Genomic DNA, 27,627 nt, shown 5'->3' with positions numbered 1-27,627 from the left:
TAATGCCTTGTATAAAAATCAAGTAGGCATAATCTTTGCTAGGAAAATGTCTTTAAAATTTTAGTGATAGAGCTATTAAATCATTGTATAAAGTTCCCACAACTATATGTAGAAGGGAAATCAGGATAGAAAAATAAACTGACCCTTCATTCCTTTCCCTACATATCTGTTAAGGCTTGAAAACTGCAGGGGCTCATAAATATTCGTTTTATGGCAGTAGAAGAAACTGCATATTCATATAGGTTGAAGTAAAATCTTTTGAAACCATTGCAGCAATGAAATTTCATCAAATACTTTTTCTTATAATGTATTTTGTGTGTGTAGGCTGAGTGAAGTGGGCAACATGACACAGTGGACTCAGGCTGCAACTGAAGATGCCTGCGTCCTGCATGGGACTACGTGGGTTTGAGTTCTGGCTATCCCTCTTCTGATCTAGCTGCCTGTAACGTGCCTGCTAAGGCAGTGGAAGTACTTAGGCTCTTGCCACCCAAGGGGGGAGACCCAGATGGTGTTCTGGGCTATTGGCTCTGGACTGGGTTAGCTCCTCCTGTTGGGGTGCATTTGGGGAGTGAATCAGAAGATGGAAGATTTCTCCTTCTGTGTCTCTCCCATGTCACTTTGCCTTTCAAATAAATTAATCTTATTTTTTTTTTGTGTGTGTGTGTGAATATGTTTAAAATCCCTGGAATAAACTTTGGAAAAAATTTATTTTATGTTACACATTTCATCAAAATGAATATGAAATAAAGTGACATTTTAAAATATTTTATTTGACTTGTTCAGCTATATTTACTATTAAGTATTGTTTTATTTTTCATCACTCTAATAGTAAATGAAGAATAAGGAATATATAAAAGAAACTCTCATTTTATTGTTCTGATTCAACACTGAGTAACATAACAAAATTGATTTCTAATTTTAAATAATTTCTAATTAATTATGATTGTTCTTTATTCTTGAAGAATTAATTTCCATTTTCAGAGACTCAGTTTCTTTATCTGTTATATAAGATCACTAGATTTAAACAGAAATCCCTTTACTTTGAAATTGCTTAATGTTTAAATGTAGATATTTTACTTTTAAAAATATTTTTGACAGTTAGCGAATATGGATAACAATGAGGTGATTTAGAGGTCTCATGTCATTTAATCTTACTTTGATGATATAAAGACAATTATAAAATAGATATCATTAGATTGATTTATATGACAAGTTGTTAAGGATAATATCATAGAGATAAATATAGAGGTTTAATGAAAATGAATTTATGTGTATGATCATAATTCATAGTTATTTCTATTTAGGGCTGAGAAATATCAGTCTATGGAGATGTTTTCAATAGCCTTATTAAAAGACATTATGTCACTTACCTCTTGGGCTTGGGTTTGGTTAAATATAAGTGGATAATTTATTTCATTATACATTAAATTAACTTCATTGATCAAAGTGTTTCCTATGCCCCATACATGGACATATCCAAGTCTTATTTCAGTTTTATTTATGTAACCAGTTTTCAATAGCGTGCTTGTCAAAGTTGTCTATAAAAATAAAGAGAAATGTTTAAACCCTTCATTTGCAAAAATATTTTAAATATATGTATTTCTGTTAATCCAAATATATTTAAAATAATTTAATATATATAAAATATGTAAAAGTATACTTTAACAATTTAAGCAAATTGTTTACTCATACTTGAAATATGGCATTTTATACAACAAACATGAAATAAATTTCAAATATTAATACAATTACATCTAAATACTTTTACGTACCTTATTTAAATTAAATTGTACTGATAAATACAGGTCTCTCTCATAGGTATCTGTAGAAAGAGAAAAGGCAGTATCTTTTTATGTCCAAAGAACAAGATGAAATATTAGTGTAGTTTGCTTTTCTTTCCAAAATAAACAGTGTCAAGTACTGTCAATACATATACATTCTTTTTTCTAATCTTATTTAGCTTGTTCATAAACTGTCCAAGGAACATTGAAAACATGAGTCACCACAGACTGTCCTAAAGGAAAAGATCAGTTGTGTGTGTACTTGTGTGTGTGTGTGTGTGTATCCATGTGTGACTGTGTCTGTTCTGTGTCTGTGTCTGTCTGTGTGGGAGATAACATTAAAATAGGGGCAGGTCTGAATTCACATTATCACATATCTCTGGGCAAGTGGGGAGAAATTCAGTTGTTAGAGGTTCTTACTGATTAATTAAAATCAAACTATCACTAATACAGAGTTTTATTCCTCTCCTTAACTCTTTTTTTTAAGATTTTATTTATTTATTTGAGAGGTAGAGTTATAGGCAGTGAGAGGGAGAGACAGAGAGAAAGGTGTCCCTTCCATTGGTTCACCCCCCAATGGCTGCAAAGGCCAGAGCTACATGGATCTGAAGCCAGGAGCCAGTTGCTTTTTCCTGGTCTCCCATGTGAGTGCATGGGCCCAAGCATTTGGGCCATCTTCTACTGCTTTCTCAGGCCATAACAGAGAGCTGGATTGGAAGAGGGGCAGCCGGAACTAGAAGCAGCATCATATGGGATGCCAGCGCCATAGGCAGAAGATTAACCTACTGCGCCACAGCACCACCACTCCTTAACTCTTTAAAGTATAATCTTGCTGTATTCAAAGTCAATTTTAATAAAACATGTTAGCAAAAACTAAGCACTTTTTATTTACCAAATTCTAAGGATGTCACGACTACTTTAATAATATTATTATTCCCATTATGGAGGAGTCAAATGACTCCCAAAGCAATCAAAGAAATTGCCAAAAAGAAAATAACTAACAACTGCCAATGATTGGAATCAAGCTCAAGTTTCCTTGATTTCTATAACTGCATTTATATTTAAAAGAACCAATAAGTGTGTATAAATAGAAAGGGAAAAGTGGAGTAAAATGAATGCCTGAAACAAGTAATTGGGGTAACACTGAAAATGCAGCATATTTTAATGCCCCCTTCACATATATATGATTGTACCGTACTAATTAATCTACTGAAAATAATTTGTAATTGATTTCCCTGATACTAAAGTTGATATTTTGCCCCAAAACTCATTCCATGAATATATTAATCCATGTGTGGTTAATTTAACATACATTACAGGGCTTATTGGCATTAACATGCCTTAACTATTATAGTTTCAATTTTTAAATACACAATTTTAGCATAAATTTATTAAGAACAGATTTCTAAGTTTAGAATTATAGGATAAAAAGAAAAATGGGAGTTACCAAAAATTGTAATCAGTTTTGTTTTTACTTTTAATGAATAAGAGGAAGACACCAGATATAATCTTAGTCAAGGACACACACATTTCTACTTTATTAGAATAAATAAGACAAATTAACATTTTACTAGGCTACAATTTGCAAACTGGAATGCTCAAAATTTACTTAATGAATATGTTAAGACAACTTCATTTTGAGCTATAGTTGGATTTTCTTTGAAATAAATTGTCAGCAAATTATTATTATGCTACAACATTTGAATGTATTTGTTTAAAAGGAAGAATCAATTCATATATGTGCCTTCAACTAGATTAGCATGCTTTCTCTGAGAGAAATCTCAGAATCTCTTAAGAGATTCTAATAAATTAAACAACCAATCAATTGTACATGGTTGTTGCTGTTTCCTCAAGATTTCAGAGAATTATTTGAAATCATCACACTTATATAAAATATACTAAGATGTTGATATATAACAAAATAAACAGAGATAATTGTCTAGAAAATTCTGTATGCTTGCATTAAGAGGTAATTAAGGAATATCTTAATTTTCCTGTCACTTTGCAGTGATTTAAAGAAATAAATCTGCTGTGATTTTTTAATAGAATAAGGGCAGGTGTCAAGTTCTTTCATAGGTATCTTGGTTTAATAGGAAGAGTTGTAGCAAGTATTTTAAGGAAAGCTGTGTTTCCCCAGTTGTTAGAATGAACTAATCCAATTTGGTGAATAGTAAGAGTCAAAGATCAAAAACAAGGATGCGAATTATGCATATCTCAAGTTTATAGCTCTGAAAACTCATCTCCAACAAATTTAATGTGAATGATGAATATTGGGCCCAGGTGAGACAGAAAGGCTACATCCAAAGTCTGTAGAACCTCACTTAATGTGTAAATGAAGGTCTGAGCTCTAAAGACAAGCATTCTAAGAACAGAAGTTGATTCTTTCTTTATGAATCAGAAAATATGAGGAAGATTGTACTTTTTCCAAGGAACTTGCTCAATAGTATGTGATTCTTATGTGAAATTTCTGATATATACTCTATATTAATATATGCTTTTTACTGATTTGATATTTAATTGACACATATAAATTGTACAAATTTAACACAGCATCACATGTTTTGATACATGTACAGATCCTGTAATATTCCAGTCAGAGTAAACTTATGTATCTTCTCAAATATTTATCATTTTATCATTGTGTAAGTATTCAATATGACCTCTTCCAATTTGTCTGCAATGCACAGCATATTATTGCTAATTGCAGTTAGTGTACTGTGCAATAGAATACATGAACCACTTTCTTATGTCTAACAATATCTTAGTACCTTTGATAATTTTTGTCCATTCCTCCCTAACTTTCCCCCAGCCTCCAGTAGCCACTATTCTGCTCTCAACTTCCATGAGAAGTTTTTTTACACTCCATATATTAGTGAGATCAGTTACTAATAGATTCTTATTTTTTATGGTTGCAGGATATTTATCTGAAAAAATGAGACATATACATGTCTGTGGCATTAATGAAAATTCTGTTATCTATGGATATATAATTTATTTAAATTGCAGTGTCCCACTCTTAAGAACTTCAGCTGTGCACAGATGTTAGTCTTAATGACTAAGATTTTGTCATGAAAATGTTCAAAATCCTGGTTCAAAGTCCTAGTAGACATGGCATTGGTAATAGTAGTCAGTAATCTTTACTCACTACGAGTGTTGGCATGAACATAAGAATCTCCCAGGGTATTTTGCTCAAAGGTAGTTTCCCGGGTTTCTTCTCCAACTAATGAAATCTGGATGCCACCCCACACCATGAGTCTGTATTATTAACAAACTATCCCAGATACTTCTAATGCCAGTGGACAAATGAGCATACACAGCTAGGGCTAGGACTTTAGCAGTTCTGACAGGTCTTTAGAAATAGTCATGGATGGAGTAAACATAGATTCAAGGGTACATTCTCAAGTGAAAATAATCCTTAATATTAACATCAAAATAAACATATAAGCAAAATCAATAGCCACAAAATATGGAGAAATACTCTCTTGAGTTTGGTTTCTGAGCAACCTCCTTGTGTTAAAGGCATCCCTTGTGCATGAATACGTGCACATGGAAAGTGGGGATCCTGGGCCCACACTGTGGCTCACTAGACTAATCCTCCGCCTGCAGTGCCAGCACCCTGGGTTCTAGTCCCGGTTGGGGCGCCAGGTTTTGTCCCGGTTGCTCCCCTTCCAGTCCAGCTCTCTGCAGTGGCCCGGGAAGGCAGTGGAGGATGGCCCAAGTGCTTGGGCCCTGCATCTGCATGGAGACCTGGAGGAAGCACCTGGCTCCTGGCTTCGGATCCGCGCAGCGCGCTGGCTGCCAGCGGTAGCAGCCATTTCGGGGGTGAACCAATGGAAGGAAGACCTTTCTCTCTGTCTCTCTCTCTCTCTCTCTCTCACTGTCTAACTCTGCCTGTCAAAAAAAAAAAAAAAAAAGGAAAGAAAGTGGGGATCCGTCTGAGTGGAACATACACACACCAAATATCAGTGATATGAAAAGCACAATGCTAACTTCTGGAAGGAAAACACCAATAAATATATTATCCATGCCTGCATAAATTTCTTAATCATTTATATATCTACCATAGAGTTTAGTTATATGATGATGAGGGAGTCTTTAAAGGTTTGTGGCATTGCTTATTAATTTAAATTGATCCAACTAATTATTAGATGTTTTTGGCTTTAAATGTTATTAATAGCTTTGTAGTAAGCTTCAAAAGTACAAGAATAAGATGTGAAAGAATATGTGCAGCATCAATTACATTTATCTATCAAAGAGAATACTCACCTATAGTGTCCCCATCATCCCAGAAGAGAGATCCTTGTGCCATGTGATTATCATCTGCAGCAACAATGAGCTTCATGTACTTCTGTCGACTTTAAAAAAGAAATATATAATTTTACTTATGTTTGTATGACAGCATATGTATAGCTAGGTATTGTCATCTATGCAAGTAACCCGAGGAACATAAATAAACATAATTACAAAAAATGCAAACCGATTTAGATAAAGAAAATCAAGAGTTCTACTTTTAAATACATTAATAAGAATGATATGACTATAGTTTATTTCTTATTGCATAGAATATATCTTATATGTCCTTTGATCTCAAGAAATTATCCATTGTAACAAATAAAAAGTTGTCTCAGGACTGGTGCTGTGGTACAGCAGGTTGGACTGTCTTCATGCAGAAAAGGGAAACTACTGGCCAGGTGGTTACTTAAGAATGGTGATAAATAAGACATCTAGGTTACTCTTTATCTTACTATGGAACAAGTCCTCTAAGAAACAGGTCAGCTTCCTCTGTGAACAGCAGGAGACTTACTAACTTAAAAGAATGGTGATACTATCAATAGATAGCTATATTTTCATGGACTATAATGAGCAAAGAAATATAACTCAGGACAGGTAAATGGAAGCAGAGAAAAGGAAACAGAAAAGAGGTGGAAAGGAGCAATACTGAATGTTTATAAAGAGATTCAAAAAAGGAACTATCCAGTGCTAAAAAGAAATGAGAAACTGAGCCATGAAAACACATGCAGGAAATTTTAAATTTTATTACTAAATGAAAAAAAAAAAGAAAGCAAAAGGCTCCAAACTGTACAGTTCCAACTATGTGACATTCTGGAAAGGCAAAATTATAGAGATAGTAATAAGATCAGTAGATACAATGGATTAAAGCACAATAAATAAATGGAATACAGAAGAAGTGTAGGGCAGTGAAACTGTACATATGTGATGGTACACTTGCCCAAACCCACAGAATAGGTAACACTGAGAGTAAACCCCAATATGAACTGCAGACCTTGCCTAACAGTATCAATGTAGGCTGATCGCTTGTAACAAATGTACTGTGCTTCTGGGGTATGGTAATACTGGAGGAAACTGAATGTGCCAGATGGGATAGGGGTTTTATGGACTTTCTTCTCACATTTGCAGTGAATCTAAAAGTGCTCTAAAAATAAAGTATTGAAGAAGAGGTTCAGGGGCCAGCAGAGGGGTAAGCTGTCTGTTTCATTTCCCATAGAGCTCCCTGATGATGCTCCTGGGTAAGCAGTGGATGATGGCCCAAGTATTTGGGCCCTGCCGCCATTCCTGGCTTTGGCTTGGCCCAACCTTGGCTGTTGTGGCCATTTGGAGAGTAAACAAAATAGATGAAAGATCTCCCTCTCTCTGTTTCTCCTCACCTCTCTCTGTAACTCTGCATTTTAAATAAATAAATAAATCTTAAGAAAGAAAAAAGAGGCTCATAAAATACTATATTTTCATGAAGTATATCATGGCGTTTTTCACATATCACAGGCAGAAAAAAGATGAGTTAATGGAGGAAGTCATTCAAGGTACAAGTTACTCATTTGTCATTGCTTCTGCATGTTATCCACCCACATAAAGGTTTAAGGATAGAGACTTATCTAACTGTCTTATCTGGACAGCAGACCTTTTAGAAAATCTTTAGGGTTGCTAGGGGCTTGTCCTAAGAAGGCAGTCCTTATAAGAGAGTTGATTATGCAAGCCAAGTTTGGTCCAGCAGTTTTCTGGCTCTGGTTAACCAAATGGACTCCACCACTGCCATTCTCCATCAGACACCAGACTCATGGGGCTGTAATATCTTGAACTGTGACTCTCCAAAACTCTAAGCTGATACAAACCTTATTTCCTCCTTAGTAATTCCTGTTATTTTAGTTAAGTCATTAAATGTTGACTAATAAACCACACATCATACAAAGCTTCCCTAAACTTGGGGTTCCTTGGCTGTGACAAAACCTGCTACCCGTGCAGCATCTACTTGGGCTACTCCATATCATTGCCATGGGACTTTGGGACCAAGGAATGTTGAAATTCACAGAAAGTTTCTGCTTTGTGCTATGCCACAGGCTAACTTAATAGCTTAAAAGCGGGTCAAATCTCAGACCATTCCTAATTCCTGACATTTCCAGTTTAGTGCATCACAGATTTTAATATCATCTTGATAATGGTTCAATATGATCTCAACAACAGTTCACTTACCTTAAAAATGTGGTTCGAGCAGGTTCCTGACATGGTAGGATGTGACCACCACGAACATGTAGATTTATTGCATCATAAGGAGTGTTAAAATCTTGAAATTGTCCTCTGATTCCAATATCTTCTCCCTGAAAATGAGAAATGGAAACAAAATCAAGAGGGCCAGAAATGGAGTCATAAGTAACATTGGTACTTGAGGTGGCACATTTATAAGATCAAATGACATACTTTGTGATTTATGAAATATTAAATACACAAACATAGTCAGGAAAACATGCTGTTTAAAGCATACCCTTAAGTCATGCTAGTTCAATCTAGGTCCTTATGCTATCTCTGAAAGTGATTTATAGCTATTTGTTTCTGTGGAACTCATAGGCAGAATGTGTATGGATTTTTGAAAGGTCACAAAAGCTGTTCTAGAGTTGTCATGCACATTATTCTCAGAGGGAGTGCTTTAGTTTTAATGATCATTTTGCATATCCAGTAAAGGGGAATGACCTTTCTGTATACAATGTGCACTTTCATTTTATTTCTTAAAGTGAATCAATGACCTGATAACATACTATAGCAGAATAAATTAACTCTCAATGTGTGTTAATTTGATTCAGCTCTAATTAGCAAGACATATTTTACTGTTTTCAAATAGAAAGTAGACCAAATATAGCATTGGTTACTATCAATAGGCATCCAAACTGTTACCTCTTTCTGTTCAGTCGGTCCCCAGAATTCCCTAAATACTTACCGTATGATAGTCAAACCACCGAGCATTAGGGACATAGCCACGTACAACAGTAGTATACTGGAAATTAAAGATACAATAATTAAAAACATACATACAAACAAACAATTTTGTGAGCAAAATAATAGTAGGACTTACAGGTTCCAACACAGGGGTAACCATAAATGCTGGACCCCACAGAAACTGTAGAAATATGTCCCAAGTTGTTCTGTCATCAAAGAACCTTGAAAAAATTAGAAAAAATAAATCAAATAATATTATCTCATCTGGATACCATAAAACACTATTCAACTTAAATTTGATACTATGGGTTTTTGGATTAAAATGAAAACCAAATTATAGGGGTTAGTTGTGGCTCTGTAGGTCAAGCCATCACTTGCAATGCTGGCATCCCATATTAGAGTGTGGGTTCAAGTCTTAGCTCCTCCATTTCTTATCCAAATTCCTGCTGATGTGCTTAGGAAGCCAGCAGATAATAGCTTAAATCCTTGGGCCCCTGACACCCACATAGGTGATCCAGGTGAAGATTCTGTCTCTCTTTCTCTCTCTCTTTCTCTCCACCCCCCCCCCACTCTAGTCACTCTACCTTTTGAAGAAATAAATAAATTTGAAGCAAATGAAAAACAGAGGCCAATGTTGTACACAGTGGGTTAAGCCACCACCTAAGATGCTGGCATCCAGTATGGTTCTGGCTCGAGTCCTGACTGGTCCATTTTTGATCCACCTCCCTGATAATGCAGATGAGAAGGCAGTGGAAGATGGCCCAAGTACTTGGACCTTTGCCACCCATGTGGGCAATCCAGATGGAGCCCCAGACTCCTCTATTTTTTTTTTCAACCTGGCCCAATCCTGACCACTGGAGTCATCTAGGGAATGAACCCGCAGATGGAAACTTGCTCTTTCTCTCTTCTCTCTCTGTTATTCTTTCTCCCTTCCCCCACCCCAGTAACACTGCATTTCACATAAATAAATGGATATTTAAAAATGAAAACCAAACCATGAGAATAATCTCATCATTTGGATTTTAATGCACAGTGTAATAATTTATGAGTAAAGCTACATATAACTGAATAAATATTCCTGAAAAAATGCAAAAGATTATGATAGAACACAGGGTAACTGAAAGAAATAGCCTTGGAAGAGGCAATATAGAAGTGCAAATGTTAACTTCACCTAGTATATGAACAAAAACTAGGAAACTCAAACTGTGAACATTCTCAAAAAGAATTATGAAACTTGTAAGAATTCAATTTGTTAACTTTAGAGTTTGCCTATCCTCCTCAGGTTAGAGCTCTCTCATAGTGGTTTTCATGGCCTTAAAGTTGCTTCCATATGTTATCAGATGTTCAAATATTATATACAAATGGCTAGAAAACATAAAATCTCTTGTATCATTTGAGAAAAGTCACAATGAAATGTTCACATTTCTTCTTCAATTGAAATAAAAGTTCAAAGTTTATTTTTAAATGATTTTATTCAAAATTTTATTGTATTAAAATCTGACACTAATGCTGAACTGGACTGCTCAGCTTACTACTTTATCAACAACCCAAAAAGCAAAGTTCCAGCCATTTTCAATAGGGCAAGAATCTGCATAGTTAATAATAATCCTTCCAATTGAAGACTCAGTCCAGAGCCAATGCCATAGCTCTCCTGGGACATTTAAAGGAATTTAAGAAAAGGAGGAAAGTCTGTAAGTGAAAGAGAAAGGAGATCAATCAAATGCTATCAGAAATAAAGAAAGGATTACACAAGATAAATTAATAATTTGAAGCTGTCATCAACTTGTTAACTTTCCATGTGTAGTGGCTGGGGCTGGGCCAGGGTCAGAGCCAGGAACTAGGAACATAATCCCATCTTCTCACATTGGTGGGAAGTACCCGACTACTTGAGCTATTACTAGTTTTTTACCAGGGTTTGCATTAGCAGGAAGCTGGAGTTAGGAGCCAGAGCCGGAAATCCAACCCAGACAGTTTGATGTAGGATTTAACTGCTAATATGAACTTCTGCTCCCTCATTTTAAGTTGTAAGGGATAAATCTAAAACAAATTTCCAAGAATAATGCTGAAACTGGTCTAGGGAACCTATTTCCATACCTTTAGTAAGAGGTGGGAAGAACTTCTACAGTAAGGCATCAATATTTTGTAGATTTACATAACTGTAGTAAACTTCAATTAAGTAAATTGTGATGAATATCATGACTTATCCCCAGAAATGTTTAAAAATACTCCATGTAGTTATATATGTAATTTTCTGATTCATGGCTGGTATACAGTAGTTATTTTTTAAGAAATTATTAATTTAAATAATAAATTATTTCATTTATTAAAGGCATATATTATTCTATTAGTAGGTTTATTTTTGTAACCAGTTTTTATTAATTCAAAATGAATGCTAAGAACAACAAAAAAATTCCCAATCTAAAATGTTCTATGTTGGACTATGAAACATTATAAGACTCAAATAAATGTAAGCTATCTCTTTGTGGTAGAAAAACAATTTGTACTCACTCATGCATAAGGGGTCGGATAACAGTGCCACCATGAGCATGAATTTCATGCAATTGTGTATAGAAATAAGGTAATAAAGTATATCTAATATTCAGAACATTCCTTGTCATTTCAACAAAAGTTTGATTCCATGAAACAGGGTCTTGTCTCTGAAACAAAGAAAAATAAAATAGTCGTAAATTCATTTTTATTTAGTCATAATATACAAACATATAGATATTTAAAGAAAAAAGTAGGAAATTATATTAATTCATTGTCATACAGTGCAAACTTTATTCAGAAAAATCTTAAGCAATGATAACCCTACCCTTTAAAACAGAGAGAAAGAAGACACAGGATTAACAATTTAATAAGAATAATGAAAATTAAGCCTATGGATTTGATTTACTGTAGATGAATATGCAAAGTAGAGTCCACATCTTAATAGATGGTGATTATATTATCAGTGTTGGCATTACTCAGTTTTGGAGGTGAGAAGTATAAGAAAGAAAAGGAAGCTGCAGTCTATAAAAGTGTATTGAAATAAGCAAACACTCAGAGCTTATCATGGTGATCTGGCACATTTTATGTGCTCAGGAAAAAAATTCTTCAGGCACTGAAGAATTAATAATAAAGAAGGAAGAGAAGATCGAATATTGAATGAAATAGAGAACATGTTTGAGTCTGGAAAATTAAAAGTAAAACATTGCAGCACATATTAGTTAGAAAATAATAGTCACAGAAAGTGATTAGTATTTAATACATTAATTTGTTCCAGAGGCCTAAACAATGCTATCATATAATTCCAATGAGAAATACTTTTTGTTGCTGTCAACAGGACTGAGGCTCTTTAGATCTATATTGTATTTCTGAAATTTCCAATTTTTATCAATTTCAGGAATAAGGAAGTTTTAATGATGATTGACTTAACACTGGTATATGTAGTGTAAGAATAGGCAAAACCTTGAAAGTAAAAGTGGTTCAAGAAATATTATGTGATTTAATTCTTACTAAATTCGAAGTCAAGTAAGAAGAAAGCAGCAAAAACCATATTTGTGGCTTACTGACTTCATTATTACAATTTTGATTAAACATTTTGATGCATGATATAACTTGTAAGCCATACATTCATAAATGTAATAATATTAACATATTTAAACTGATAGGTAAATTTATGATCTATAGATTTTTTTTAAAAAATCTCTAATTCTCTTACTTTTTCTATTTTAAGATTTTACTTATTTATTTAAAGTTAGAGTTATGAAGAGAGAGAGAGAGAGAGAGAGAGAGAGAGATCTTCCATAAGCTGATCCACTACTCAGATGGCTGCAATGGCCAGGGTTGGGACAGGCCAAAGGAAGGAGCTAGGAGCTAGGAGCTTCTTCCTCTTCTCCCATGTGGATGGCATGGGCCATCCTCTGCTGCTTCTCTAGGCCATCTGCAGTGAGCTGAGTCAGGAATGGAGCAGTCAGGATATTTAACCTGCAATGCAACAATGTTGGGCCCTATCCTTCTTTTTATTTTTCTCAGAAACTCCAACCACATTAGTATCTCAGGGTTTTCATGTTTTTCCCACCTGAATTTTCCTCCTGTTATTTATCTTTATTTTCTCTGCTCAAACGTCACTTCATCCTATACCTCCCTAACCCCTCCTTCTAAAACAAGACTCTCATCAGTCTCTACGTCCTTAGCCACTCTATTTTTCCTTCTTACACACCATTTATTTGTATGTAACATACTATCTATCTATCTAAATGTAAATGTATATATATATATATGTGTGTGTGTGTGTGTGTGTGTGGGTGTGTGTGTGCGCGCGTTCATGGCTGTAGGTGTATATATAATTGTATATCATCTTTTATCATCCTTAGACTATATGAATAACTAGGACACAGACTATAAGTACTAAGTAGTAGACTTTCGATAAACACATGCTGAATTAATGCCATTCCACGCTTTTACAGATTCCTGCCCTACTCCCTGATATTACAGCCTTCTAGATTGCACTGTTGACAGTAACTTTTTCCTACTAAAATATTTTTATTCCATCATATTATATCTATCTCTATTGCCATACTCCCAAACTCTTCCAAAAAGTGCTCCATCCTGCCTTCTTTCCTTCTGTCCTTCTATGCTCTCCTTTTATTTTAACTAAAATTTCCTAGAGGTGGCAGACATTTCAGTAACTAGTTTAGAACCCACTCTTCATAAATCAGTTCTACTTTCAATTCTTCTATGATGCACATGTTGCTAATTTGTCTTTTATCTGCCCTGCACTGAAATTCAGTGTCACAAAGTATATATTTTTTAGATATAGTTTCTAATTATTTATACCTTCCCTGATTTTCAGCGTTACCTCTATAATCACTCAACAATTCTTTAGTCAATTTAATAAAGTGCATAGATGTGCCACCACACAGAAATTTGTCCTCATCTCTTTTCCTTTTGTATTTTCTCTGCATTTCAATAAATTGTTTTATAATTTGTCTTATATATCTGCCCATATCATTCATTCATGCAAATGATTTTAACTCTCAAGATTTAGCTTGAATCTGACTTCTTTCTTTTTCATTACCATTTGAAAAAAGTTCCAGGCCATAAGTTTCTTTTTTACTATTTCCAAACTATATAGGACAGCAGTAAACATACAGTCACGGTCCCTAACATATAATGGAGTTTATGCTTCCAATCAGAAAATCTCAGAGTAATGGGTTTAGATGTCTTCCGTGAATATGCAGATTCAAAACATTGATCTGGAAATCAGAAGGTTAAGGCACTTTCTATTCCAAAGCTTCTAAATTTGGTTGGAAAAAAGAAATCAAATGCAGATATTACATACTCTAGTAAATTGAATGTTGTGATTTCTTGCAAATGGATAAAATGCTCCAAGTTGTGTCCAGCGAGTACAGAGATGATATTCTGAATCATTGAAGAAACCACAGATGTCTGCTCCAGTCTAAAAGATATTATTACATTTAATACACGTTCAATGGTTTATATTATATTTCGTGAATATAAATGAAACAAATTTACTTACATATGATATTCCAAAGAGACTAAATTCCATCATACCTAAAAAATAGGAAAAAATTTAAAAACTACTATTTCATATATTTTTTATTTCTAGTAATGAAAAAATTTTTTTAATATCATCTCCAATTAAATGAGGTATTTTTAAAACTGTTAGTACATTTTCTTTACTTATTGCATATTATTTTCTGAATAGTGTCAATAATGTTTATAAAAACAGAACACAGCTGCCTTGACACTTGTATGATGATATACTAGGAGCAGAGACTGTTATGAAAATGTAGTGGCACAATGTATCAGTAGTGGATTTTCCCAGTTTCATTTTTAAAAATAAAGAAAATGCTTGTGTAGTTATTTAAGAATAAGTCATTATTATTTGAAATAAACTTAACTATTCTTATTGATTAAATTCTCTAAGAAATGGATAAAATATTACATTGTACATCAACCGTCAGGACAAGAGCTGATCAAGTCACTGTTTCTCATAGTGTCCATTTCACTTCAACAAGTTTCCCCTTGGGTGCTCAGTTAGTTGTCGCCAATCAGGGAGAACATATGATATTTGTCCCTTTGGGACTGGCTTAATTCACTCAGCATGATGTTTTCCAAATTCCTCCATCTTGTTGCAAATGACCGAGTTTCGTTGTTTTTTACTGCTGTATGTACAATGTAATACTTTATCCATTTTAGTATTTTTTTTGTTCTAGTACCATTGGTTGAACTCTGTAATTAACACACAATTATTCTTAGGTGTTTAAATTTTAACTGAAAAGTGATCCCTGTTAGGAATTTGGAAAACATTATGCTGAGTGAAATAAGCCAATCCCAAAGGGACAAATACCACTTGTTCTCCTTGATAGGTGACAACTAACTGAGCACCAAAAAGGAAACCTGTTAAAGTGAAATGAACACTATGAGAGACAGTGACTTGATCAGCCCTCACCCTGACTATTGATGAGCAGCTTAATATGTTATCCCTCTTAGTATTTTTTTTGTTTGTTCTACTTAATACTTTTGGTTGAATACTGTAATCAATACACAATTCTTCTTAAGTGCTGAAACTTAACTGAAAAGTGATCGCTGTTAAATATAAGAGTGGGAATAAGAGAGGGAAGAGATGTGCAATTCGGGACATGCTCAAGCTGACTTACCTCAAACAGTAGAGTTAGAAACATACCAGGGGATTCGAATTCAATCCCATCGAGGTGGCATGTACCAATGCCATCTCACTAGTCCCAGTGATCAATTTCTTTTCACAATTGATCGTAATGATAGGACTAAGAACCAAAGGGATCACATAAACAAGAATAGTGTCTGCAAATACTAGCTGATAGAATAAAAAAGGGAGAGAATGATCCAACATGGGAAGTGAGATACACAGCAGACCCATAGAATGGCAGATGTCCTAAACAGCACTCTGGCCTCAGAATCAGCCCTTAAGGCATGCGGATCTGGCTGAAATGCCCATGAGAGTATTTCAGGCATGGAAAGCCAAGACACTCTGGGGGAAAAAAAAAAAAAAAACCTAAATGAAAGATCTCCACTAGTGAGATCCCAGTGGAAAGAATGGGTCATCAAAGAAGGAGGTACCTTTCTCTGAAGGGAGGAGAGAACTTCCACTTTGACCATGGCCTTGTCTAAATATGATCAGAGTCAGTGAACTCAGGGGGCTTCCATAGCCTTGGCAGCTCATAACAAGAGCCTAGGGTGATTACTGAGGCCATAAACAAGAGTGTCAATTTGGTAAGTCAACAACAGGAGTCACTGTGCACTTACTCCTCATGTAGGATCTTTGTCCTTAGTGTGCTGTACATCATTGAGATTTAATGCTATAACTAGTACTCAAACAGTATTTTTCACTTTATGTTTCTGTGTGGGAGCAAACTGTTGAAATCTTTACTTAATGTATGCTAAACTGATCTTCTGTATATAAAGAGAATCGAAAATGAATCTTGATGTGAATGGAAGGGGAGAGGGAGTGGATAAGGGGAGGGTTGCGGGTTGGAGGGACGTTATGGGGGGGAAGCCATTGTAATCAATATTCTGTACTTTGGACATTTATATTCATTAAATAAAAGTTAAAAAAAATAAATTCTCTAAGAAATGATCACTTCAATAAAATAGAATACATTTGATTTTCTAGTTCTTTTTTTAAACAATATTTATAAACTTTGTTTACCTTGAATCTATTCATTATTTTTTTGTATTTATTTGACAGGTAGAGTTATAGACAGCGAGAGAGAGACAGAGAGAAAAGTCTTCCTTCCCTTAGTTCACTCCCCAAATGGCCGCTGCGGTCAGTGCTGTGCCGTTCAGAACCCAGGAGCCAGGTGCTTCCTCCTGGTCCCCCATGCAGGTGCAGGGGCCCAAGCACCTGGGCCATCCTCCACTGCTTTCCTGGGCCACAGCAGAGAGCTGGACTGGAAGACGAGCAACCGGGACTAGAACCCTGCGCCCATATGGGATGCCGGCGCCACAGGCAGAGGATTAACCAAGTGAGCCATGACTCCAGCCCTGAATCTATTCATTATAAGACGTTTTAATACTAAAGGTGAAACAAAAATGTACCACTTCTTTAAAATTATAGTGTATTTTAATTTCTTTATTTATATAAAGGGAGCAAATTTCATGTATTTTATATATACAGTTTTAAGAACATAAATATACTTCCTTCCCCCCTGGCTCACATCATCTCTCTTCTTTCCTTTCTTATTTTTCTTTTATTTTTCACAATTATATGCTTTCAATTTACTTTGTAATCACGAATTAATTCTCCACTAAATAAACAATTCAACAAGTAGTAAGCAGAAAAGCCACTGTTCCTCAGGAGCAAAGACAAGGACTTTAAATAATAATCATCTCAAAGTGTCAATTTCACTTATGTTCATAGTGCCTTATTTATAATTTATTCTACCATTGTCAAATATCTTTTTAAATATTTAGTTTGAAATATTCTTTAGCATCTCTCAATGATTGTTATTTTGTAGAATCCATAATTTCTATTCCCTTCTAATTTGTAGTTCTAGATGTTCTCTTTTCTAGCTCTTGCCCTTTTCATAAAGAAACTGAAAAAACAGTAAAATTATTTTTAAAATAAATCAGTAGCATAGTTTCTGCACAACATCCTTGATCTTATTTCTTGGGCCAGTGGTTTTTCATAATGCTATGACTTGTAAAACTCAAGGACAGAAGCACATAATTTTGAAAATTTATGTTACATGAACTAGCAACAGCATAAGCGGTTATCAAAGGAAAAATTCAAAAGACTAAAAATGGAGATGAAGACTCTCACATACCAATGATCGATTTGTCCATATTGTCCCACCGTGCATAGTTGTCTCCAAGCCAGTGTCCTGCCCATCGCCCAGCAGTAGGATATGTAGAACGAGAAATAACTATCCCTCTTTTGCCAGTTGTCTTCTGCAAGGCACTGATGTACATAAAAAAGTATTCTGAGTTTTTGTTAACCTATACGATATTTTCATCAAATATTTCTACTCATAACCACTGAGTAAAAGTGTTTGATTTATGGTGTTTATGTTGAATCTTATTACAACTAATACTTTATATGTGAGTTTTGTCTGCTATACTATGAAAACCTCTTGGGCATGAAAAAATATGATTCTCTTGAACATTTTCCAGAGTATTATGCAGATATTAAATGGCTTTAATGCATTTTTTCAATGAATACAAGCTAACTCGATATATAGTGTAAACTTAACTAATTAGCCAAATAGAACGTTGGCATGTAATGTCAGTTCAAAGATTTTTTTAAACTAATGAATATCTCAAAATAAAGATATGAGACTGAAAATATCAGTCTAAAGAGACATAGATGATATATTCAACAGAGACAACACTATACTCATTAACTTAAAATTTCCTACTTGCATCTTTGAAAAGATGATGTAAGAAAACTATCTTCATTGTTTCATTTTTCTGCAAAAAATATAAAGGGACCAGCTCCTTTGGAGTATAACTATTTCAATATATACCTCAAATATTTACTGACATTTAACAAGAAATAAGTGTGTACTTCTGTAAAAAATAATCAATGATCTAAAACCTATATGAAAACTATCAAAAGAAATTTTGAGTTTGCAACCATAGCTTGTTTTATTTAATTAACATAAATTATTTACAAAAGCAAGACCATCTCAAATTCTCAATATGTTCACTCACAAGAAATATATATTCATGAAGGATTTTTTTCTTGCTTCTTAGGCTTACAAAAACTCTTTTCCAATGCATAAAACTACTTAGTGAACATACACCTCCTTAGATTTCTTATTAAAAATAATTCTGCAGAAAGCATTTTCATAATCAATTTCTGCTAAGGAAAATCTAAGTGCCTATATTGGAAGAATCTCCTCTGTAAATTTTTATACAGAATATTTATTTGAAAAATCATTTACCATTACCAACAATGTAACTTTAAAGTCTAATCCTTTAAATATATTATAATTATCTTTGAAAGGCAGAGCAACAGACAGAGGGGGAGAGATGAAGATCTTCATCCAGTGTTTTACCCCTGAAGTAGCTGCAATAACATCTGGGGCTGGCTCAGGCTGAAGCCAGGAGCCTAGAAATTCATCCAGTTCTCCCACACAGGTGTCAAGGGCCCAAATTCTTGAGCCTTCGTTGCCTTCCCAGGTGCATTAATAGGAGCATGGATCAAAGTGTTTGGTGCTTATCCTGACCCTTCCACTCTGATCCACCTTGGGGTCCCTATTGTGGGATTTCGTTGACAAGTCCGTAGTCATATAATCATGAAACGCTTTTCAACGCATCTATTCTGGGTTGTTTAAAAGTTAGGTAGTAGGGACGATAAGCATGTACAAGATAAGATTAGCAGGTGCAATAATGTGAGAAACTTTATCCATACTCTTTCCTCCAAAATGTTTTCCAATCTTTTACCAACTTCAATCATATACTTCAATGTTGTTTTTTAACCCTGTATGCTAATTAGAACCATGAGAAACTTTTAAAATCCAGATTTTGACACAATATAATAGACCAAATAAATCAGCATTTATTAATAATCTCCAGGTGGGGACTGGTGTTGCTGAGAAGTGGGTTAAGTCACTGGACTACAATGGCAGCATCCCATATAGGCACAATTAGAACCCTGGCTGCTCCACTATGATCCAGTTCCTTGCTAATGTGCCTGGGAGAGCAGGGCAACATGACCAAGTGTTTGGGTCCCTGCACCCATGTGGGAGACCCAGATGAAGCTCCTGGCTCCTGCTTTGGCTTGGCCCAGCCACGGCCATTGTGGACATTTAGGTAGTGAATCAATAGATGGAAGAGCACTCTCTGTCTCTCCTTCTCTCTCTGTAACTCAGCCTTTCAAATAAATAAATAAAGGAGGAAGAGGAGGAGTAGGAGGAAGGAGAAAGGAGAAGGTGGGAAGAGGAAGGAGAAAGGAGGAGGAGGAGGAGGTGGGTGGAGGAGAAGCAGAGGAGAAGGAAAAACTATCTCCAGGTGAACAATGTGCAATCGATAGCTAGTGGTTTAGATTTACTCTGACTTATGTAGTGGCCACTAATTATCTTTTATTTCATAATTAGTGATTTAACCAAAATTAAATAAACTTTAAAATTTGATTGCTGAGTCACACTAACAACATTGCTCGATAAACATATCTGGCTACATACAGAATTATAGAACATTCCTATCATTGAAGAAAGTTTTCTTTGACGCAATAATAAAGACTAGATACACAAACAATGATGTATATTTAATCATCATTGGCCTCATGTGAGTTTCTTAAAAATGATGTGAAGGGCCACAGCAATGATGTAGCAAGTAAAGCCTAGTCTTACAACACCACCATCCAATACGGGCACCGATTTGTGAGCTGCGTGCTCCACTGCCAATCCAGCCAAGCAGCAGAAGATGATCAAAGTGGTGGAGCCACTGTCACCTATGTGGGAGACCTGGATGAAGCCCCTGACTCCTGCTTATGGCCTGGCTCAGCCCTGGCCATTTTGGCCATTTGGGAATTGAACCAGTGGAGGAAAGATCTCTCTGTCTCTTCTTCTCCCTCTTCGTAATTCTGCCTTTCAAATAAATAAATAAAACTTGAAATAAATAAAAAACCAAACCTGTTGATGATTAGTATGAACAATAAAGTTTAGAACCACCAGATCATTCAGAAAGACTGTAATTTGCTAGCTGATTTAAATAGAATTAACTAAGCTTTCATGACATCAAATTATATTTTATCTGTTCATTCATCTATTCAACACTATTTATTGAGCACCTACTGTTTGCAAGATACTCTACTGGCTACATGACAGGGAACAAAATAAAAATAGCCTAGGATTCTTTTTAAAATAAGATGAAAATTAATAATAATAATAGATAAATGGATATATACAAAAATTATATAGATAATATATAAGTTGATATTATCAATGCTTTTTTAATATCCATTTATGTATTGGAAAGTCAAAATTACAGAGAGAAAGGATAGACAGGGAGAGAGATAGAGATTATGCACCCACTGGTTCACTGTCCAAATGGCTACAATTGCCAGTACTCAGACAAGTCCAGACTGAAGCCAAGAGCTTCCTCTGGGTCTCCAACATAGGTGGCAGGGGCCCAAGCACCCAGACCATCTTCCATTGCTTTCCCAGATCATTAGAAGAGAGTTGGATTGAAGTGGAGCAGCTGGGTCACAAATTCTCTCCCATATGGGATGCCGGGGTCGCTGGCTGGGGCTTAACCTGCTAAGCCAAAATGCTTGCTCCAAACAATATTTCTAACTTAATTGAAAAGTAAATTTCAGAGAACAATTGGGAAAAAGGGGCTACCAGATAAGATCACTGACTTTTAAAATATGTAGCATTAAATGTAAAAGCACAACAACAAAAAACGTTTCAGAGAGGATAATTACAAACATTGCTTACTCATAAGTAGGCTTTGCTTGTGACCATCCATAGAGATTGTGAACATCATAATGTAAAACTGATGATCCATCACTAAGAATATGCTCAGTTTCCATGCACATAGTTCTGAAATGCAATCCATCTGTCCGTTTTGTAAGTTCTGGGGAAAATCAATGAAAAAAGTTAATGTATTACAAAATGCCTTATATTGAAATGAAAACTTGTAACTACATATAATCTTTTAAGATTTTTCAAAGATATTTGAAAGTCAGAGTTACACAAAGAGAGAAGGAGAGGCACAGAAAGAGAGAGAGAGAGAGGTCTTCCATCTGCTGGTTCACACCCCAATTGGTCGCAAGGGCTGGGGCTGCGCCAATCTGAAGCCAGGAGCCAGGAGTTTCTTCCAGGTCTCCTGAGTGGGTGCAGGGGCCCAAGGACTTGGGCCATCTATGTACAGCTTTCCCAGGCCATAGCAGAGAGCTGGATCAGAAGTAGAGCAGCCGGGACTCGAACCGGTGCCCATATGGTGCCAGCCCCACTACATATAATTTTGACACAACATTAATAATTGTTTTAAAATAATTATTAAATCTTTTGGACATTTTATTCATACTAATTATAAATGCAAAGCTGATCTGCAAATGTAAGTTAATCTTATGAATTAACAAATACCTAAAATAAGTATACTCTTAAATGTTTATGCACTGGATGGAAAAGAGCAATTTGCTGAACTCTTGACTTAGTGTAGTGTTAATCTTATAAGTATAAAGTAAATTGAAAATACATCTTTGTAAAAATTGAGAGTGGGAATAGAAGAGGGAGGAGGAAGGAGGGTGGGAGTGTGGGCAAGAGGGAGGATAGGGTAGGAAGTATCGCTGTGTTCCTAAATTTGTTTATATGAAATACATGAAATTTGATACCTTAAATAAATTTTTTAACAAAACAGATTTTTATAAAAACTGCATTTGGCAATATAAAGCTTTGAATTAAGAACAAGACAAATGACATAACCCTGTCTTCTGATTCACTTTTTCTCACTAAAATCTCTCTCTCATTTTTATTTTTTGGAACTTTGCTGTCATTTTCCATGTTAATAACAAATTAGGTTTGCCACCTACTTTAGAGAATGAACATGAACGCTGGTGGACCAGCCCTTTCTCTCATAGTTCAGGAAGTTGTTACTTTACTTTCATTCATTCTGACTAAAGACAAACTTAATTTTTTTTTATTTGTACTTATTCATTTTCACTTTCTATTTCATAGGCAGAGAGACAAAGAGAAGACAGAAAGATCTTCTATGTGTTGGATCATTCCCTAAATGCCAGTAAAAGCCGGGACTGGGTCAGGCCAAAGCCAGGAGACCAGAACTCCATGTGGGTCCCTGAAGTGAGTGTCAGGGACCAAGAACATTAGTCATTGCCTGCTGTCCCCTAGAGTGCACACTAGCAGGAAGTTAGATTGGAAAGGCTAGAACTGGGACTTGAACCATGCACTTTGTACCGGATGTACCTAAGCACAGTGCCAAACACTCACTCCTACAAAAATTAATTCAAACTGTGACAAATTTTAAGAAAGTCAAACTAACAATTTCAAATAAATGTAAAATATTTTCATATAGATTAAAGCATGTCCCTGTATTTATTTTTCTTTCAAAATAGTGCTAAATATAATTGGGGATGGGTCAAGGTATAGTCTAGTGTGCGGGTAGGTGGTGAAAGTTGGGAATGTTATTCATAATCTGTACATCATAGGTATGTATATATTAATTAATAGTAATAGTAATGTGATAATGTCAAAGGCATAACAACAATATTGTACCTGGGAAATAAGGTGGATAATTTAGCTCTGTATTTCTGCATACATTAGTAGTTGTTCCATTCACAAAACTTGATGGTTCATTCATATCCTTAAAACATAGAAAGTAATCAAACACTTAAATTTGCAATACATATTCTTAAAAACCAATTGAGAGAGCAAGCAAATTAAAATAGCATATTTGAACAGTATCACATATGCTAAATATGGTAAAAGCAAAACTAAATTGCAGCACATTGACACTGAAGAATTTAGTTTAGCTTAGTGTGCCTAAAATTTTATAATCAGTTCCTCTTTTGAGGAATATAAAATGTCATCTATCCCCTGTATTGTGAACTGTAGATATAAAATCAATTTATTTCTGAATTTCCAAGAAAAAATTAAACTTGTGTTGTGGTGTGCAGGTTCTAACACCATCTTCCCCTCCATTCCTGCTAGAGCCTGAAATCAATTACTTTTGTTTTAAAAACCACAAAATGGATTTTACAAACACAGAAAACTCCAGAGTATCTATCTCTATGATGTATATAACGTGGGATCTCAGTAGTCATATATAAGGGACAATAATCTAGATACATGGACTAGTAACCATGCAAAGAAGTTTCCTCCACCTTGAAAGTTTATCTTCACTGGATCAATATATTCTCAGGGATATTTTTAAAATAATTTCTTAAAGTATGTAAATAAGTATGTAACAAAATAAAGTATGTAACAAAAAACTCCTGTCTCATTATTTTTTTTTAAAAACTATGGTTTATGTACTCTTTCTTTCTTCAATTTAAAATAAAAAGTAAATAAATATATTATGGAAAAACCAAGAGTAAGAAATGTCACCTCCACACAGCCAGAGAAGTATTTTATAAAATCTCATATATTAAATACTTGTGATAATCTAAATTCATTTAATTCTATCTCTTTTTAATGCTCTCTCTAAATTATATTACCAAAATTACACTACCAAATTTTAAAGTTAAACTAAAATAAGGAAATTGTTTGAGAGCCAATGTTGTTAAATTTATAAAAGCTTGTTATTTTTTACACAAAAACCTATTTTAGTGTGAGATTTTTTCTACTTTGAATTAAAATAAAATAAATGGTTTATAGATATTTATCATTAGCTTAAAATATTATTTTGGTTCCTTGCTCAAGTTGAAAATATCCAAAAAAGAACATCTACATGCAGAAATTGAACTGTTGAAACTGTAGTTTAGCAATCTTTAGCATAATAAAGTTTGATGGAAAAAACAAGGGAGTAGGCTCATTTTCATAGAAAAAAACTTTGTTGATACTTTTAAAGTCAAATAAATTTTTACATAATCATTACATGATAAATAACTTAAGAGAAATTACTTACAATCCACAAGCCATCAAACTTCATATAGTTATTGTAGAAATCTAAAATTTCTCTTGTCCACCACTCTGCTGTGGAATTCCTGAAGAAATCTGGAAAAGCTGCGTGAGCTCGGGAAGCCTGTAAACCCAAAATTCAGGTTAATATATAGAAAAATTCTAAGGGAAATCATACTTGTCTAAAAAAGAAATATATAAATACATCAGATGAACAAGTCTTGTGTGAATGAAGATGAAGGCCATTTGATCTCAACTTTCATTACGTACATGTATGTGGTTTTCTGCTAACCACTCTATGCTGCAGCGAGAGCTCAAAACACACAGACAATATTCAGAGAGGACAGGACAGCCTCATGTTCCTGTGAGGACAATCAAGAAGCAGTTCAGATCGCACACCAATATATTTCTATTGCTATCTGGAAGTTTTTTAGCTTGGTATCTGTTGAGCCCCATGGTATACATTTGCCTTTGTGAAGAATGGTGAGGGAGGAGAAAGCCTATATTTGAGTCACTTTTTCCTGATTAAAAATGCATTTACTGGGTGTGGGCATTTGGTGCAGCAGTAAAGACACTACCTTGGGCACCCATATCCAATATCAGAGTGCCTGGGTTCAAGCACTGGCTTTGTTCCCAATTCTAGCTTCCTGCTAATGTTTAACTTGGCGGGCAACAGGTGCTAGCTGAAGTAGTCCAATTCCTATAAGAACATGGGAGATCTGCATTGAGGTCCTGGCTCCATGTTGCAGGCATTTGGGGAATGAACCAGTGGATGAGGTCTCTCTCTCTCTTTCTCTCTCAATCAATACACAAATAAATTTTAAATGTGTTTACCCAGCTTTCTGACTCTCTGAATCAATATATCATTCCTTCTTAATAAACTGCTTCACTTTCTCGGTCACCTCTAACCCTTCTGTTTCAGCAAATAAGAGATGTTTATTCTGCTCACTACCATGAAAATCGCCTACTTGCCAGTCCATGCATGCATGTTTCAAAGGGTGAGTTAGCAAAATATTGATGTTTATGTAGATAAATCAATAGGTGATGCCACCAAAATATGGTATAAACTGAATGCTTGCTTGGTCCATTTTAAGACTACATAGTAAAAACCAGAATCATCTTCTCTATGAACGGGATATGAAACACCAATATGTACAGAGAAAGTACAGAGAGTAGGAAATATGGAGATTTAGGAATATATTACATGAATATTTTTTAACTAAAAGGAGACTTAATTTTACCATCTTATCCAATGATTATAATTCTCTCACAAGGAGCAAAGGTTTAGTGGGATTATTTTCTATCTAGAGTTTCCAGCAGAACACAATAATAATTAGAAATAAGGATTGTGCCAGATCTTATCTTCTACTTTTCTGCTCATTTACACAGAAAATATTTTTTATTTCTTTTTGCTTTTTTTAATTAACCTTGAAGATATTAAACTGAATGAAATAAGCCAGCTGCTAATGACAAATACTACATGACTCCAAACTCATAGAAACAGAAGGCAAAGTGATGGTTACCCAAGACTATGTGCAAGGGAAAAATGGGAATCACTAATTAAAAACTTAATGCTTCAAGATGAATAAATTCTAACAATCTGCTACACAACATTGTCTCTATTAGTTTATAAAACTATATTGTACACATAAAAATTTATTAAGAGAGTGGATCTCATGTTAAGTATTACTGCCTCAATAAAAAAAACACAAGAATTATTGCTTAAATTAAATGACATAAAATATATAATTAAGTAACCGAGTGATAACACAGTTTGTTATTTAAAAAGTATATAAATTTGATCTGAATATTTTCTGATATAGAGCATTTAGAATACACCATCTACTTTTTTAAGGAAAATATTCAAATTGAATTCTTGGTCAAAATGATCATTAAATCTCAGTTTTGAATTTCTTTGAGTTACATAATTAAGCAACATAAAACATACGTTAACAGCTTCATCTTCAGTTAGACTTTCATCTATTGTTATATTAGGCAAGTCTGGCCAAACCTAGGAGAAAGAAAAAGTAGAAAAATAGTTTAGAATAAATTAATTATGAAGTGCTTGTGATGTAAATAAGTATAAAGATGCATTTGAGCCATATTATAGAATCAAGGTACTCAGATCTTAGTCCTTTCAATTATTTATTTCACTTTGTGTTTATGCATATGTACCATTTGCAGACTATTTCCATTCTTTATACTAACCCTATCTTTAATATGACATATTGGAAAACAAATCACCAAATATTTTGGTAGTTATTGATTTTAAAAACTAGTCTTGTACCCAAATCTGTAAAATCAAAGATAGTAATGGAAATGTAACAACAGACACAACAGAAATAAAAAGAATCATCAGAAACCACTACAAAGAGATATATCCAAACAAATTGGGGAACCTGGAAGAAATGGATCGATTCCTGGACACATACAACCTTCCTAAACTGAGCTGTGAAGATATAGAAAATCTAAACAGACCCATAACCATGGAAGAAATTGAAACAGTAATAAACGCACTACCGAAAAAGAAGAGTCCAGGATCGGATGGCTTCACCGCTGAATTCTACCAGACATTTAAAGAACAACTAACCCCAGTTCTTCTCAAATTATTCAAAACGACTGAAAGGGAGGGAATCCTCCCAAATTCTTTCTATGAAGCCAGTATCATCCTAATTCCTAAGCCCGGAAAAGACACAACAGAGAAAGATAACTACAGACCTATCTCCCTGATGAACATAGATGCAAAAATACTCAACAAAATTCTGGCAAACCAAATCCAATTCCACATCAGAAAGATCATTCACCCAGTGGGATTTATCCCTGGTATGCAGGGATGGTTCAATATTCGAAAGTCAATCAATGTAATACATCACATTAACAAATTGAGAAACAAAAATCATACGATTATCTCAATAGATGCAGAGAAAGCATTTGACAAAATACGACACACTTTCACGATGAAAACCCTAAGCAAATTGGGGTTAGAAGGAACATTCCTCAACACAATTAAGGCAATTTATGATAAACCAATGGCCAGCATCATATTGAAT

The 27,627-nt window shown here is 34.7% G+C and overlaps 1 protein-coding gene across 1 annotated transcript in view; it reads right to left on the bottom strand.

Moving 5' to 3' along the window:
- The window catches only part of SI (sucrase-isomaltase), a 93,019-nt gene that overhangs the window by 1,775 nt on the left and 63,617 nt on the right, over positions 1–27,627 (bottom strand). Inside the window, 16 exon segments of the mRNA NM_001082266.1 lie at positions 1,371–1,538; positions 1,773–1,822; positions 6,048–6,136; positions 8,268–8,339; positions 8,342–8,353; positions 8,355–8,392; positions 9,007–9,063; positions 9,142–9,226; positions 11,514–11,662; positions 14,332–14,448; positions 14,530–14,564; positions 17,819–17,952; positions 21,437–21,575; positions 23,234–23,321; positions 24,585–24,701; positions 26,526–26,588. Coding sequence (NP_001075735.1) covers positions 1,371–1,538; positions 1,773–1,822; positions 6,048–6,136; positions 8,268–8,339; positions 8,342–8,353; positions 8,355–8,392; positions 9,007–9,063; positions 9,142–9,226; positions 11,514–11,662; positions 14,332–14,448; positions 14,530–14,564; positions 17,819–17,952; positions 21,437–21,575; positions 23,234–23,321; positions 24,585–24,701; positions 26,526–26,588 — 1,413 coding nt within the window.

Source organism: Oryctolagus cuniculus, chromosome 4 (genome assembly GCF_051225735.1).
Source record: "Oryctolagus cuniculus isolate XC-2025 breed Fujian yellow rabbit chromosome 4, ASM5122573v1, whole genome shotgun sequence".
Taxonomy (NCBI): Eukaryota; Metazoa; Chordata; class Mammalia; order Lagomorpha; family Leporidae; genus Oryctolagus; species Oryctolagus cuniculus.
Note: the sequence above shows the minus strand (reverse complement) of the source record. Positions and strands in the feature narration are given on the sequence as shown.